Below are 17,086 nucleotides of genomic sequence, written 5' to 3' on the forward strand. Positions count from 1 at the left end.
TCCAGACAGAAGGAGCGTGGCCCTTCCTGTAACCTGAAGTTCCTTAAATCAGAACAGCAGGAAGAGCCATCTGGAGAGTCAAATACCCAAAGTTAGATGCTTCCTCCACCTGGAAGTGACATCTGGCACTTTGGCTCACATTTCTTTAGCTGAGGCGAGTCCCATGGCCACACCTACCAACAAGGGACAGGTCAGTGTAGAGTGTGCTTAGAAGTAGAGGAGAACTGGGTGTCGGAGACACTGGTAAGGCCTGCTCCAGTGGAATTCCTGGGCTTGAGCAGAGAACCGTGCCAGGTGCTGCGCTTGCCTTCTTCCCTGGAACCAGCCTTCTGTGATGCTGGCTGCCACGCGCAGGAGCTGTTTCCAGGCGGGGAGGAGACTGGCAATGGAAAGATTAACCGCTCCCTGGGTTCCACATGGGGATCAGTACTTTCAATAGTACTTTGTGAGTTCAGCCTCAAAGTAAATGGTTAATTCATCTTGTATCAACAGCACTGTGATTCATAATGTAAACTTGGAGAATCCTTGATGTTTCGGGCCCACATTCCTTTTATTTTGGCTCTGCATTCTTTTAAAGCCACAGTGTGCTCCCTTAATAGAATGCAGCATGCAAATGCGAAACTTTTTGCCTGGAGGCAATTTAGCCTGGCTGTTTCAGTGGATGTCTTCTTTCAAGTGTATATTCTTTCTTAAATTATTTACTGGGTAAACACACTTTGCATTTTCAAAAGGGAGATTAAGACTGCTTGCTGCAGACCTCGTTGAAGATAAAGCCCTCCTTGCCCAAAGTTAGGAGGAAGTTACTTTGGGTTTCCCCCAAAGTTCCTTCTCTACTCACTGGCTGGGAACCCCTCTGCCAGGCTAGTTTTTCTGATTCTCTCAGAACTCTGCGTTCCTTTCTGCTTTGCCTACAGCAATATGGGCCGAGGCCCCTGGCTGAGACTGTATCTAGCCTTCTTCACAGATGGGGCCCACCAATGCCAGCCTTTGTCTCCCCCTTCTAAGCTGGCTCAGTTCTATCTGGGCAAACACGCTGCGAACTCACATTTTGGATCCTGAGGGAGGCAACAGCTCCTCTGAGTGGAAAGCTGGGTTGAGCCTAGCCAGTAAGCTCCCACTGCTCTAAACTCTTTTTTTTCCCCTCTCTGTTCTTCCTCCCAAATTCCTGTTAGCCTTTGGTTGGAAAGCAAACGCCCTTTCTTAGCCACCTTCAGCACTCAACCTCAGTTCCACGAGGACCAGTCCGTCTCCTCTCTGCAGGGAGAAAACCCATCCTTCTGCTCTGAGAAGGCTCAATGATAAGAAGCTTCATCTCTGGGGGGCTTGTTTCAACTTAGAACTTCAGCCTTTTCCATGCAGGCTCCCTGAGATTTTTGTTGTTGTTGTTTGCAAATTGCACAGATTTCTCCATTCTCTTCCTGAATGGAACAATTACAGTATAGGAAGTGGGGGGGTGCTAGAGGCTACATTCTTCATCATCATTCTTTGGACAGTTCTCCTTGAGCAACTGCATCAGGGGCTGGTCCACACTGGTCGGTCCACTGAAGAAGTAGGGTGGGGGGGGAGGCACCACTCCCTGCAAATAAATGCACCCAGGTGGGAGGTGGTGAAAGCCAGTTAGGAAGGACCAGGGAACAGCTGATGATTTAGGGATTCCTGTGTATTCATTTTTCTAACCATGCCTCAGATCGAACAAGTAACCCCCACAGTTAATCCTTTATAAATTAGCATCATGGATGCCTTGGGGACCTCAACCCGCAAATAAAATGGTTGTCAACCCAGCTGTACAAGAGACACACTACTGCAGATTACTTAAGGCAGAATTTTAAAGAGTTTTCATGCTTTTAATCTGCTTCACTGCTGAGTTTCAATTTTGCTGATTTCCTTTGCAAGACTGATGCGGGTGACTGTGGTAAATAGAGATTTTGACTTGGGCAAATGGGATGTGTAGGGACTGTTCTGAAGGCTTCTGTCCCTTCCAGAGAAAAGGGGGGAAAATCAATTTGGGTTTTAAATGGAGCCACCAAGTACCACCGCTCAATGTTCACAATTAGCCTCATTTTAATAAGCTATGAAGTCTTGTTTTTATTTCTTTGGGGGACAGAGAATCTTCTGCCTCCCGAGTAAATATGGCCTATTAGGTTTGAATTAGCTGTCATCACAGAAGAATTAATGTCGGGGCCCAGACTTTCTAGTGGGGAAGGGAAGAAATAAACGAGACAGATCTTAGCTGGACCTCGTGTGATAAATGAGGACAGAGTGGACCATTCATCTCCTGCAGGAAACGTGGACACAGGCACTAAAGCAGTTTTGCGGAAGACGTGTCAGCAAATGTGATCATTTTGTAACCTGTCAGGAGGGAAGAGAGCTCGTCCTTTTAGGGGGCCACAAAGGAGTGGGTTGGTCTGATGGAGCAGTTTCCATTCATCCGTTTAGGTTTAGAGAAGAAGGACCTGGCTACGGAGGAATCCGACTAAAACTACAGCACGATATTGTCATCCCTCCAAGAAATGAGAAAAGACTGCAAATACCTTTTAAAGGTGTGTTAGTAAAGATATAAAGTAGGAGGAGGGGACCTCTGTTAAATTGGGGACCTGGCTAAATCCCACCGAGCTTTGGAAGACCCATGTCCAGTGTTCGGGTTCTGGAATAAGGCAGCAGACCTTTTTCTGCCTGATATTTGGAGCAAGGTTGGATAGGATTTGCTGGGGCGTAACTGGCTAGACTGCCAGCCACCCTGTCTCTCTCTTTCTGTGTGGTTCTGTGATAGCGAGCGTGGGCAGGGCCGTGTGACCTAGGTTCCCTTTGAAAGTCTCAGCAAAGCATTCTGATGTTTGACCTCTTTTCTCTGAATGAGGTGACAAATTATGAAACAGCCTCATCAGAAACCCTCTGCAGGCGTCTGCGAGCCTGTGTCTCCACCCTGGGTCTCCTTCTGAGTTCTCGGTTCCCCATCAGCATTCGATAGAGCCAGAACCCTGGGGGTTAGAATCCCCAGAAGTGACGGCCCCCAACAAACACACACCAGGCACTCGAGGACTCTGTGTTATTTCTCATTTCCATCTTTTTTGCTATGGAGCAAATGTAACGTTTCCTCCTGGCGTAACAGAGCGTGAGCCACAGTGACAGATGACGGCTTCACAGCCTAAGCAGCATGTTTGACACTTGCTTCTTAATCCTGTCCTTTTCTTCCTAAGTCTCTCTTTTACTTTTCCCCAGGTATTTTTTGTACAGGTAAGTACCTTTCTGACATATGTTTCCTTGGAGTCTTTAACAGGAAACACTGTAAAAAAAAAAAAAGTCTCACCTTTTAAATTAAAAAGAGAAGCTCGCAAGGGGTCCTTGATCACTTAAAGAGACTACATGGTACTCGGAACCCAGAAAGCCATTTGATTCGCCTTAGCTTTGCAGTAAGCGTTTCTCTGAGGGCGGGCAGCGTGACAGTCATGTGGAGTTGTTCATTTCCTCATGGATCGTTTGTAGAACCAAGAGCTGCGTGACCTCTCACTCACACACAGACACACACACACACATGCGCACACCAGGTTCCCCCAACTCCCGCCTTCAAAGCTGCTGTATGATTAGCCAACTTGGCCTTGGACGATCGTCCTTGGGATGCCTCCGTTTACCTGTGTACATTTCTTCCCTTTGCTCTCTCCTAGAATCATCCAAAACCGCATCCTTCTTGTCATCCTCGGGATCATCGTGGTCATCACCATCCTGACGGCGATCACTTTTTCTCTCAGAAGACACTGATGTATCTGCTCTCCCTAGATAAACAGCAACAACGGCTTGTTCTGAGTAATTAAGACAAAATGGTCACATGAATCATTCTTTCACGCTGACAGGCCCCGGGTGACCCTCTCTCTCCCTCGCCACTGTTCAGCTGAAGTGCAAAGAGTGTAAAAATATTTTCCATTTCTGTTTGCATGTGGGTTGGTTTCCTTCTCTAGGTTTGTCTTCACCCAGATTTGTTTTGTTTTGTTTTTAATAAGGGAAGGCAAATGTTTATTTGCCTTTTGGTAATTTTCATCAATTGACCAAAATAGCCTTGGTGACATTTTTCCTTGCCCTGTGGACATGTCAGGGGTCATGGTTTGGGAGAGGGTGTGATGAGTCAGTCACAGGAGCAGCTGTTTGTCACATGTCACTTGTCACCAAAAAGCCCTTCTGTGATGTCCGAGGATAAAAATGCAGAGAAAAGCAGAGGCCAGAGCCAGTGACCTACCCCAGCAAACCAGCCCTATTCCTACCCACGAACAATGAATAAGTCAACCTGCCTGAGTGCTTTCCCTGTAAAGGCGGGTATTTAATGTCAGTTTTATGGGAAATTGACTTAGCACTTTCCCTGTGTTTCCATTGCATCATTTTTTTTCTAACCTGAGGATATTTCTGCCAAGCCTGCCCAATATTCACTTTTCACAACTTTGATTGCTCGCTGCAAGAAGTATTTCCTGGCCTTCCCAAAATCCTGTAGTCCCCAGAATTTCCTGGTACAGTACTTAATTATGACCTCGTCTCCCCTGACCTGTGTAAGCATCTCTGTTGCCTTTCGGTTTTAATATTTGCACTGCCAAAAGCAGCCCTCATACATGCAAAAGGTCTGACAAGGTTCTCCCCACATCCATTCCAGTATGTAAAGAGAACATGAATATTTCAGTAAGAGCAAGAACATGATTCCATCAGTGTGAAATTTCAAATGCGATTATAAATATGGGCAAGTCTATAGGCTGATTCACTAGAAATAAGCATTCACTAACCTCCTTTAAAAGAATAAGGGATTGCAAATTGCCACGAAAGGAATGGCTTGGGTTTTTTCACTAACAAAGGTTAGCAAAATCTTCTTAAATTGACTGTGTCTTCAAACATGCTTTTTTTTTTTTTTTTTAATTTCTTTCTGTGTAAGGTAACCAGGAATTGTGTTCAGAATGAGTTCGTCTGTGATCAGGCTTAAAAGTTACCCAGGCCGAGGCCATTTTATCCCTAGTTACAAAGCAAATTGTCTTTATCTTAAGACCTCATAGGCACTTACTGGTCTGTACCATCTTTTGAATATAATTAGAAGTTTTGAATCTTTGAAAAGCATCTCTGTTCTGTTCATCAAAAATGCTAACCATCTGTACCTGTGGACCAAGATTACCTGGATACCAGACTTGATATTTTTCCCAACTCGAAGAAACCATTATGGCTTCGGAAAGAAATGCAGGATGGCAAAACCCACCAGAGAAATTGTACTTACCGAAACAGGCCAGGGCCTGCATGTGTTCAGATAAATCATTTAGTATTGTGTAAATAAAGCCGCAGTCTTTACTTCGGAGGGACGGTGTGGGATTTTTGGCCGAGCAAAGTAGGACAGTGAAGGAGCGAGAAGCTATGCTAATTTTCCTGTCAGCTTAAGGGATCCATCTCAGCAAAAATCTTGTATTCTGATAACGGAATTCTGTGCGTGCTAAACACATCTAAGAAACCATTAAAAAGCAAGGAAACAAACAACCCCCTTTTTATTCTGACACACTCAGAGTCGTGAAGTATCACATCAGCCCCTCTGGTGGCTTCCCTGGAAACTAACGTGTGGGAGCAGCTACCAAGCCACATTCCCGCATCCTCGTCAGCAGGCTCTGCCCAGGGCCACTTAGCAAGCAAAGTTGATCTGAGAGTCTACACTTGCTAGTCCTAAATATTTCACTAAAACCAGGCGTTGCTGTTGAAGTAGGTGAACTGAGGAAGAAGGACTACATTGCTCACCTCTCAATCGCTTTTTCTTTCAAGGTCTATGTCTTTATCAGCTCTTGCCTATGATTTCACCCCAACTCAACCTTGGGAGTGGGAAGAACCTGAGCAGATAACCCTCTGCCTGACAACTCTATCAAACCACCTCGAGAACAACACCCCAAGCCAGGGGAGTGAGCAATTTTTGAGGAAGCTGCTCTGAACGTCCCCAACTCCTTCCTGGCACTCCCAGATGCTGCAAAAAAAGACTCAGAGGAGCCCTAAGGCAGGACAGTTGTCCTCTCTCCTTCCCTGCTCCACGGGGGAAGGAAGTCCACAAATTCTCAGGAGGTTGTGAAGCAGATCTGTGAGAGGTTCTAGGTCCGTGATATGGAGACTTCAATGGATGAGTATTTCTAAGGTTGGGAGCCCTTGTTAAAGATGGTGTTGTTGGGTAGGGGGAGATGGAGGCAAAGACATGGAGGAGGAAGAGAAGGGTGCCCTTGCCATATAAAATTCATGCAGACTAAACACTTTCCCTGACAGAATAAATAAAGTGATGCTACCCTGCTCCAGAATCAAAAGCAATTTAATTAAAGTCTCTTAAGTTGTAAAGAGTTTTAAATGTTCCGTGTTGAAGGCAAATGCCTGCAAAAGGCAGTGGGCTTGACGTCAGCTGCCAGCCCTGGACTGGGAGGCCATTTGCTATTCTGTTTAAGGCAGGCTGGATTGTCTTATTTTGGAACCAGCTTGGTGGGGGGTTTGCTTTGCTACTGCTTCTGAGCCCTGAGCTTCAAAGGCTGAAATTAATGGTGAACAAAATTGTGCGGCTCTGGCCATCCCATGCGGGGCAAGCCCATTGAGGGCTATCATTAAGTGAAGAAATAAAGAGGGGAAAAAAGCCTGCCTGTTCCAAAAACCTCATCAGATAATGACCTCAGTGATTGGGGTTTTCATTACCAAACAGCATCCAGAGATTATCAACCCATAGAAGAAGGGAGGGGGGAAAAAAAAGAAAGAAAGGAAAAAGCAACTGTCTTTCTTTCCCTCTCTTTCTCCTTTTTTTTTTTTATTTTTTGCACATCTTTTCTTTAAAACTGTCAGATCATTTCAGTATTTCAAATCCGAGGAAAACAGCCTGCCCGCTGCTGTATTTGAAGTTGTAATGGTGTCAAAAAGTCACGACTGACTGACAGCCGTCAGTCCCAGAGGGGCTCATTAAATCATAAAAACTTGACAAGGAAATAATTGCGCATCGCCAGCAACTTGGCGCCTGTTTAGACGTTTTTATTTTCTTTCATTATTAGTCCCCACCATTACGTTCATTAACAAATTGCATTAAACAACTGTTAAGGGCTAATGATTTGTTTATCGCTTTTTTTTAAATTATTATTATTTAAACATTAGCTGTGTCATGTGGTACCCTGGCAGCCTCTTGCCATCATCTGACTGAATATTTTTCCACTCCGAGCTCTGGGTACTGTTGGAATATGAAATAGATTATTCATTACTCTCCTCTTTGCCACTGATTTGGTTTCATGTAGCGTCTTCCACAGAGAAAGATGAAAACTTGTCAAAAATAGGTTATATCTTATTCGAAGGGGCAACAATAGCAGGAGGCACAGGTACACTTTAATATTTAATTAAGGTTGATGTTAACCCCTTTAAATGACTTTAGCTGTAAGTTATATTCAAATGCAGAAGAGAAAAATAATTGTTCTTAATTTGCAACCTGTTCAGCAGGCATTCTTCATGGAGTTAGCTAGAGATTCAGAGCAGAATTTTTAAATAATGAAATTTCCCATCATAAATATTTATTGTAGTGTCTACGTAGTTGAGGATTAACTACAAGTGATGATTTCCTCATCTCTTTGGTCTGAACTGCTAGCCTGGTGGGGCCCTCCGTGCTTGGGAGTGCAGGTGGCTTTCCTGGGAGCAGTGTGCATCTGGAGGGAAGACCCAGAGCCAAGCACTGCTGGTTGGTTGTGGCCAGCGCTGGCTTCAAAGGAACCACTGTATGGCCTCAGTCTGGTCCACTAGCCTTCCCCGTTAGCTGAGTGTGTGGTTGCAGAGCTGTGGTCTGGTGAGAGAGTAAGTAGGGACGTCTTAAAGGAAGACGTGGTTCGGGGAGGGTGTGATGGGGGTGTCTCTGGCATCTCCGTAGAGTTAACTGGAGCTTATTACAAACTGTGCTTCCCTAATAGGACCATCACTTGGCAAGGATCAGCTTTCCACCCTTTTCCTCTCTGTGACTTGCCATTGGTGAATTGATGGGCTTCTCCATGGGCTGTGATCTTGAAGGGCCAGGAAGGACAAAGCGTCGTCATCATCCTAAATCAGACGTCAGTGGCATTTTGCATGCCGTAACTGCTATCTCTGTCTGATCACCCTGTTAGAGGAGCTCACAGAACCATGGATGCCACCTTCAGAGCCTGGTTTACAGACACTTCAGGGCTGGGGGTTAGGTTGGTACTGGGGAATGGGTGGTACCTTTCTTCCATCAGCAGGGAGACCAGACCCCTCAGCTAGCTCTGCCATGGGCATGAGGGGAAGGGATGGTACATGTTCCCAGCTCAGTACAACATCATCCACACCCACATCCAAGGACTCATGGCCCTGAGGAGCTGTGGACAGGAGGGGTCAGGAGGTCAGGCGTGAGCCTTCAAGCCTCATCCATCACTATAGGAGTGGAAATGGCAGACACACCCTCGGAGGATCTCAAACCTCCATTCCAACCCAGTCCAAATTAGCCACATGACTATCTACCACCAGAAGGCATGCTCAGAGCCCTTTTCCAGAAGGAAGGCAGGCAGGCTCTGCTAAGCCAACTATCACCAATCTGGCTCCCATTGACTCTGGTGGAGGGTGCTGCCCCAGAGTAGAGACAGGCCTTCAAACTTGACCTCACCCTCTGCCAGAATTCACCAACTTTAAACTAGATGCCAAGAAATATTCTTGTTTATGTGGCTTTACTTTGCCTGTGACCCAGTCTCAGGCCAAGAGCATCTGCTAGAGGCTGTCCACCTCCTGTGATCAGTAAAGTGGCTCTTAGACAAGATACCAGCCTTTGTTAAATGGGGCAGATGACTAGGTGACAGCTCAGAAAAGTTCTTGAAGCCATAGGCACTGCACCTAAGAAGGGTGAGGTTACAGGGCCACCAGGAGCAGCCAGGTCCAGGCAGGAAAAGATAGTGCGTGGGTGAAGCCAGGACATTCTGAAATGGGTGATGGAGCCGGGGTCAGTATCCCCTCCCATTGTGGAAGTGGGAAGGCACAGTGGGTGTGGAGAGAGAGAAGTCCCCATCTCTGTTGGCATTCTTTGGTCCCAGCAAGGAAAATGTTTCAGAGCCAGCTCACCCAGGGCAAGTAGAGCAAAAGCAAGACGGTAAGACATGGTGGGATGGTTGGAGAAGGTGGACGGAAGGTCCACTGGGAGGGATAGACCCCACAGACAGGTAGTTCCCACCTCGTACCAGCCTAAGCCCATCACTGCCCTTTTTCAGGAGGAGCCAAAGAAGAGGAAGGATGGGGGTATTCCTCCTGGGACCCCGTGGCCATACCTCCCAGGCCCCCCGGCATACTGTGGGGGATGCTCTCGCCCCTGTGCCGCCCCCTGCCCTTGCTACACGAAGAGGCGCGCACAGGGGGGAACGCCAAGCAGCAGAGCTCAGCCCGCGATGCTGTGGACCCACACCCCTCCCTCCCCTTCTTCTAAACAAGGCCCTTTGGCGTGAATAATAGCTCAGCGGCTCCGAAGCCTGATCGATCGGCTGCACACACAGCTTCCCAAGCCGCCTGGGCTCTTCCTGGGGGCAAGACCAGCACAGGGCACAGCACAGCCGCCTCCGCCACCTGCACACGCCTCCCCTAGGTGTGTTCAGGAGGGGACAATTCCACGGGGAGCCAAGGTGCTTCCCCAGCTCCATGCCGTTTTGGTGCTGTCACTTTTCTGTTTTTATTTGGCGAGGGAAAGTACCTAAGTTAGGAGGAAATATTTTTTCGTGATGAGGCCTCACAGAGTGGAGAATGAACACATCCTCTGGCCCCAGCTTCTCTCCAGAAGGTTCTGTAAAGGACCGAGGCCACAGAGGCATGCTCAGCTGACACGGGAGCCCTCCTGTCCGTCTGGCTTTGGACTAAGCAGGCCGTGGCTGGCTGTACTGCATTTCCCTGTTAATTTTCCCTGTCTTATGCCACGGGAGAGAAGAGGAATGGAGAGTGTGGCTGGAGTCCATCTCCTTGGGGGATGGGGACTGTTGCCAAGTTCAGGGTGCAGTGTCAGTCCTACACCTGGACTAGCAGAGACCAAAGCCCACAGCCCCTCCATCTGAGACTCCCACAACTGTCTGTCTTGTCTGCGTCTCTTCTGGACATAGGAATTGGCCAGGGCCACTTGAGTGATACACAGTTGTAAGGTCAGTCAGGCCCCTGTCCTAGGGACTGGTCAGTGCCCGAAACCCCACCCTGAATAGTCACTCCTTTGGTTTCTGACCTTGAACACTGGGAAAATGCAGGTTCATTTCTCTCTAGACAGCTTCAGTCCCACCAGCCCTGACCCATTCCTGGGGGCAAACTTAAGGCTTAGGAGGGAAGAGACCCACCATGTAACGGAACTTTTAGTGGTGTTTAAAAGAGGGTCTTGGGGCCCTGATATAAGTTCCATGGAGATTCCACTATGTCATCTGCCCTGATTTGGAGGGTGGAGTGGGTTACTAGGGACACAGCTTTGTCATGGAAGCCCACATACCTACCCATGCCAAGGCCTCTGTTCGGCTAAAGACTGAGCTCTTGCCTGTGGCCACATTCAGGCAACCGAGGATCAGAGAATGGGCTTTGCCTGGGAGCAGGAACTGGTTAAGTATGTCCTGGCAGGTCCCACAGTAGAGCCCTTGCTGAGAAGAATAGAGAAAAAGCAGGAAAGCAGGGGATGGAGTTAGGGCAGCTAACCCTGGGGTCTGGCAGACTGTGTCTCTCATCTAGCCCTGTGGCTGCTATGGAGAACAAGTGGGCCTTTGGGGAAGGGCCCCGGCTGGATTCTTCATGCCCTGAGAAGACTTCCCCACTGCCCTATGCAGGGGTCTTGGCACAGAGGGGACATTGTGACCATCAATTCCCATCTCCTTTTACTCATCCAAACCCACCCCTCCAGCAAAGACTGCATTTTTAAAGAAAGGGGGGAAATTCAAGTGAGGAGAATTAGATGGCTTCCATAAGCTCTTTATTGTCCCAAACAAGACTTCTAAATAATCAATCCTTTCCCTCTTTGATGCATGACAGGTGTAATTTATTGAACAGCTACTGTGTTCCATGCCCCAAAGACACATGGTGAAGATAGGTGAGAAAAGAGGGAAGATCATCTCACAGCAGCGGGGCTGGAGGTCAGCAAGCTGTTTCCATCCCCAGTGTCCTGACAGGTTCTCTGATCTCACGCTCAAGGTCTTGAGACCCCATTAATAAATATCTGCCTCCATGGCCACCCCCTGAGTTTAATGTCCTCAGCATGAACTAATTGACAAAGTCCTCTCTAAGTGGGCAGTGCTCTTGTTCATTCCTCATTGCAATTTCCATGACTACTTCTGCAGAAAATCCCTGATGGAGTCTGAGTTAGTTGACACGTGCCTGCAAGTGGGTAGATTCCCATCAGCCCTAGTCCCGGAGCCAGAACCAACCTAGGAGAGGCGGGGGCGTAGGAACAGGGTCCGTTTAGATCTGGGCTGACTTGGAAGATTTTTTTTCTGCTTATTAAATGATAAAGGTTTGACTTGGCAGGCAATCAGAAGCCCAAAATATCATAAAAGGGAAAAAAGTTGCCGAGTGGCTAAGAGGTGCACCACGGGAGTGTGGCTGGGCTCGCCGGCGAGGTGAATTGCTAAGCAAAGAGCGGCAAGCGGGGAGGAAATGGAGCAGGGGACGGTTTTCAAAGACTTCTCTCCCCTTCTTCTCTTCTCTCTGTCCCCCATGCAGAACGGGGAAAATAGCAGTAGAATCCAAATTTGGGCGCCGGGCTGATTTGGTCCCCTCCCACACCATGCCCCCCCAGACAGGGAGAAACTTTGATGTCTGGCCGCGTGGCATTGGAGGAGCCTGGGCATCCCGGCAAATGCAGCCGCACGTTCTGGCCTCCGGACGGCCTCTCTGAACTCCTTTGTGAGGGGAGATGAAACCCAAAGAGCTGGGGAGAGCAGGGTTTTGAAATGAGGGAATGTGGGTTCGGCCTCCCGTGAGCCCGGTACTAGCGTGTTGGCGATGGCGTGGGTGGCAGAAGCCAACCAGGCCCAGGAGCTCAGATTCACAGAGGCTTTGAGCTATGCAGTCCTTAAGGGCCATTTTGACCAACTGCTCGTTTTCAGATGGGGAAACAGGGCTCAGAGAGAGGACGAGACTTGCCAAAGGTCACTCTAGGGCTGGAACTTATGCCCTCTCTGTCTCATGCCCTCCATCCAGCAACTGCAGGCTGGGTGTTTCACCCCCCTCGGTTACAGGGGCTGTGGCCTATCCACAGAGCCAGCAGCCTCCTGGGTGGCGCTGGCTTTTACACCCCTGGTGCTAAAGTTTCTTGGGCACATTTCTTTAAAACCTCCATGTACAGAAAGACTTAGTTCTGTCCCCATTGACTATGACTATCTTTCTCCCCGGGTGTCCTGCCTTTGTTCAGAATCATCAGGGAATGCCCTAGGTACCTCCTTAGTTGAGCTCCTGGCGTCACGCAAGCGAAAGTGTTTCTGTCCTCCATTCCTGGCAATGTCTTCTCACCCACTACCATCCCTGGCTGTCCCCTCCACCCAGAGAATCTTGTGATAAAATTGAGAATTGGAGGCTCCAGTTGTGACACTGAGCCCTGGGGGAGTCCCAGAAACCCCTCAGCCACTGATGCTAAGGCAGCAGTTCTCAACCAGTGGGTCACGACCCACAGAACTATTATTAAAGGCCGAGGCATTAGGAAGGTGCTAGGCAATGCTTCTGATTGGGAGGAAACCCTGGAAACACTCCTAGGTCCACATGCTTATGGCTGAACTGCGTTCAAAACCCACAAACAGCCTGGCAGGGGCTTTGCTCTCTTCCCAAAGCCTGGCATCTTCCATGCTGAGTTGGGCCTCAGGTCCCAGGGCTCTGCCTCTTGTGTGGCCTTACACAAGTCATACCCTGCTCCACACTTCAGCTTCCTCATCCAGCAAGTGGGAAAGTTCACTAGAATGTCTCTGGGAAAGGCAGCCCTCTGCCAGCTCCCAGACATCCGGCCACACAGAGGGAACTTCCCTGACAAAGTGAGGGCCAAGGGCCTTGGGATAAGATGGAAGCCTCTGCTGTGTAGACCTTCCAGAAGACCAGAACACTTGGCAAGCTGAGCTTCTGAGTGGTCTTGAGTGTAGGGCTGGCATCATGGACATGTGACCAGTGCTGTCACATAGGGTACTACACTTAGGGGGCACACACTTGGAAATTAATGCCCCACAGTCACTGTCTTCAAATTCTTAATAATTTTATCTTTGCAAGTGTGTTTTTTTTTGTTGTTGTTGTTGTTGTTGTTTTTGTGTAAGTGTGTTTTGTTCGTGAAGCTCAATAGGACAGTTTACCATAAGCTGAGGTCTTGGACTCTTCCTGCCTATGGAGCCTGGGTCTCAGCTCGCTCCTCTATCCCCCACACGCCCGATTTCACTTGGCCTCTGCCTTCTGCTGCCACCCAGCCTGGACACAGGCATGGGAGGGTCTGGGCAGGCACACACAACCTGTGGCATCTGGGGTGGGATATGATGATTGTGGTCCCCACCCTAGGGTGGCAGCAACATAGCACTTTTAGTGGAGGGACTCCAATCCACAGGGTGAGCCTCTAGCCCACCTTGATCTAATAGGTAGCAAGTCCTGCAATGCCCATCTGCAATGGTTTGAGGCAGGAGCCTATGGAAGGGTAAGATGCTGGCTGGACCTCTGGCCCAGGGGTCAATCCAGTGGTTGTTGGAAAAGGGAACTCAGAAATTGGGCTCAGTGTTTGTGTGTGCCCCAAGTCATCTGGGCACCTGTGAGGGTCTCCACTCCCTCTGGGAGAATCCTCAAATGTAAGGGAACATTCTACCCCCATGTGGCATCCCATGCCTGGGGAGACCCTCTCTTCTTTCAACCTTCCCAAGTGTGGCTTGTCTTCTGGCCAGCTCAAGGCACCCTCCTGAGAGAGCCAGGGAGTACGCTGTGCAATGTGGTAATTCCACGTGTTGCTAAGTATTCTAATATCTGCATTTAAAACTGACATTGTGCAATATTATGGTGAATAGCAAAATCATGCTGATAATCTAATATGTTGATTTTACTTAGAACAGCATTAACTAGCCAATTAAAAACACCACACCAAGTTGAAAGGGAGACCTGGGAAGAAAGCAATATGCATGTTTCCTTGCTTTTTGAACAAGGGGGTCCCACATTTTTGTTTTACAGTGGGTCCTGCCAATTATGGATAAGTCATTAATGACAGGGTAAGTCATTTATCCTCAAAGGCATTGGTTTTCCTATTAGTAAATCAGACTGTTGACATTGTGCCTGCCCCTCCCTTGCTCAGGGGCACGTTAAGAACATGTACTTTGATAAAATCCATAAAAGAGATTTAGAAACCAGTGTGTGGTGCCAGTTCTTGGCCCTAGAGCCACCAGCCCATATTTCCAGACTAGCATCCAAAGAAATTTCAGACCCTTCACCAGGGATTAACTACCACAGTCAAGACACTCTTCCCCCTGCCCCCACCCCAGGCATTGTCCCTGGAATCCTCTGTGGTCTGGAACTGAAACTGCACTCTGAAAGACCACCATGGACACAGAAGACAGGCGTAAGCACCCAGAGATATTTAATTCAGAATCCAAGCAAGTTATGAAATGAGAAGACAGCCAGCCCAAGAACAGGCCTTGCAGTGTGCAAAGACCAATCCTTGATTTCTGCACCCATCAATTTGACTTGCAGGTGAGCCCAGGATTTTGGAGCTCAGTACAAAGTACCAGCATGGCGTGGGGGGAGGGTGCCCATCGGGTTTGAGTTGAGAAAGATCATCCTCTTTGGAATGGTAATAATCGTGGTTTCACCTGTACTTTTGGGGGAAGGTATCCCCATTTCAGAATTATTTTCTAAGCTACCAGCATAGACGATTCAAGTGCAGCCTTCAATCTGCTGTCGTAATGTTTGAGGATGCAACTGCCAAAGGGTTAAATGGTTCCAAAGTGGTACCCTGTCATATTCTGTAAAAAGTAGTACGGCTTTAAGGTAACATTTATAGAATGAATGAATGGCTAAGTCAGTTCAGATCAAGTTGCCTCAAATACAGTCCAAATATGAAACTTCATTTCAAGATCAGGAAAAACTAGATGACTCCGCTCATCTGCTTCCTACTGCTTTCCCCAGTAGTGAATAGTCTCTGTCATACTAAAATTTTGGTTTTTAGTTTATTTCACTTTGCCATTTTGAGTGATGTCTTCTGGCTCCAGCTCAGCTTCCTAGAGATAATTCATTAGGCCGGAGAGCTGCTCCAGAGTGGGATTAGAACCCGTGTAGTACATAGTCACGTTCAACTGAGATCTGCTAATTAATCGCTTTTCTCTGTGTAACTAAGCGATAGCGTGCCTTCCCCGAGGAATTGCAATTTCATGGTTCCTAATGATAGTGCGATTACATTATCTGGATCGCTTAGGCTGTGGGAGTCAGGAGCAGTACTCGGAGCCTGTTGGGGGTGGGGAGAATTCATTCCTAAAACCAAGGGGGTAGAGGAAAGGAGTTGGGATGTCTATTACTAATTTTCATTAATGTGCAACTGTTTCTTACATCTTATTCAGGCATCAGCTTCAAGTTCCATCTCCCCCCACGTCCCCCCTGTGATGCCTCCCTCCCTAGAACCTTCATGTTTTTCCCCCTAATTTTCACAGGGTTCTTGTGTGTAAAAACCTATTTATTTGCTGTATTCCACAAAGTAATTTATTTCCAGCATTTATTTTCATTAGATTTCTTGGAAATGTGGTTTCTACATATCGTTAGTAGAAGTAATACATTTTGATGGTTGTTTCCTGAACTAACTTGTATTATTTGACGAGTCAAATAAAATGCCTAATTCCAAAGTCTGCTGTTCCCATCTTTTGCATTTTAATTATTTCTCTTACTTCCATTCCCTTTCTAATTGAAGGGTAGTTATAAATCTTCAGTTCAGCACTGTGCTACAGTTTGTGTACTGTGAATATAGACACTGTCATTTTTTTTTAAATGATGACACTTGGAAGGTTAATATTCAAGGTTTTTTGAATACAGGGGGTTGTTATTTGCCCAGAGAGATGGCATTGCAGAGTGAGCTTAGAGTAGATTTGAGCTTTAGTTGTCTCACTGGTAAACATGGATAATCTACTGATCCCCTCCCTGAGCCTCAGTTTCCTCCATGGTAGAGAACGTGTCACTCAACCCAGGGGCTGATATGAAGATTCAATTAGGTAGCCCATGGGAATCACCACCAGGCCTGTGACAAGCCATAACCATCACACTCATCAGGGTTAAATGCGTTGCTCAGGAACATGGTGGACAAATACAGCCTGGGGAGGTGGGGTTTTTTTTTTGTTTGTTTGTTTTTCTGTGTGGATTCCTTGTAATTATGAGCTTAAAAATATTTCAAGAATGTCTTGATTTCATAGCTCCAATGATTTAACCAGTGAGTGCATGGTACTTTTAGGAATACCTTAATAGAAGAAAGATATTTATTCTTTAAAAAAACTCATTCTAAGGCCGTGCACCGTGGCTCACATCTGTAATCCTAGCACTCTGAGAGGCCAAGGCAGGTGGATCGCATATGCTCAGGATTTTGAGACCAGCCTGAACAAAATCAAGACCCCTATCTCTACTAAAAATAGAAAAACTAGCCAGGCATTGTGATGGATGCCTAAAGTCCCAGTTCCTTGGGAGGCAAAGGCAAGAGGATTGTTTGAACCCAAGAGTTTGAGGTTACAGTGAGCTATGATGCCAGGGCTCTCAACCCCAGAGTGACTGAGTGAAACTCTGTATCCAAAAAAAATCATTCTAGAAATATATATTTTTTTTTTGTAGAGACAGAGTCTCACTTTATGGCCCTCGGTAGAGTGCCATGGCCTCACACAGCTCACAGCAATCTCCAACTCCTGGGCTTAAGAAATATTTTTAAATTATTTTTTAACATTAACTGTCAGACACGGCACCAGGGATTAGGAAGGCCTTTTCCAGAGCTCAAGGCTACTGAGGGAGACCCAGCCGGTAGCTGATAGTTGAATACCCTAAAAAATCAGTCACAGGGAGACCTGGAGAGGTAAGGTATGCAGTCTTGGTTGGTTGGGCTGGTTTGAACCTTCCCAATGTCAAGTGTGTGACATCCTGAAGGACACAATTGAAACAT

At 47.3% G+C, this 17,086-nt stretch overlaps 1 protein-coding gene across 5 annotated transcripts in view; it reads left to right on the plus strand.

Annotated features, from left to right (window-relative positions):
• VTI1A (vesicle transport through interaction with t-SNAREs 1A) overlaps positions 1 to 17,086 on the plus strand; it is a 456,166-nt gene that overhangs the window by 401,288 nt on the left and 37,792 nt on the right. For 2 of the 5 annotated variants that reach the window (XM_053583709.1, XM_053583710.1), the window contains one exon: positions 3,663 to 3,810. The exons of 1 other annotated variant lie outside the window; for it this stretch is intronic. Coding sequence is in view for 2 of the 4 variants with exons in the window: in XM_053583704.1 (XP_053439679.1) it covers positions 3,663 to 3,756 (94 nt within the window). In the remaining 2 variants the exon portion in view is untranslated. Of the gene's footprint in view, positions 1 to 3,662; positions 7,070 to 17,086 lie in introns of those variants that run through there. 2 more of the 5 variants (XM_053583704.1, XM_053583705.1) reach the window with 1 other exon arrangement.

The sequence above is a fragment of the Nycticebus coucang genome, chromosome 3 (genome assembly GCF_027406575.1).
Source record: "Nycticebus coucang isolate mNycCou1 chromosome 3, mNycCou1.pri, whole genome shotgun sequence".
NCBI lineage: Eukaryota > Metazoa > Chordata > Mammalia > Primates > Lorisidae > Nycticebus > Nycticebus coucang.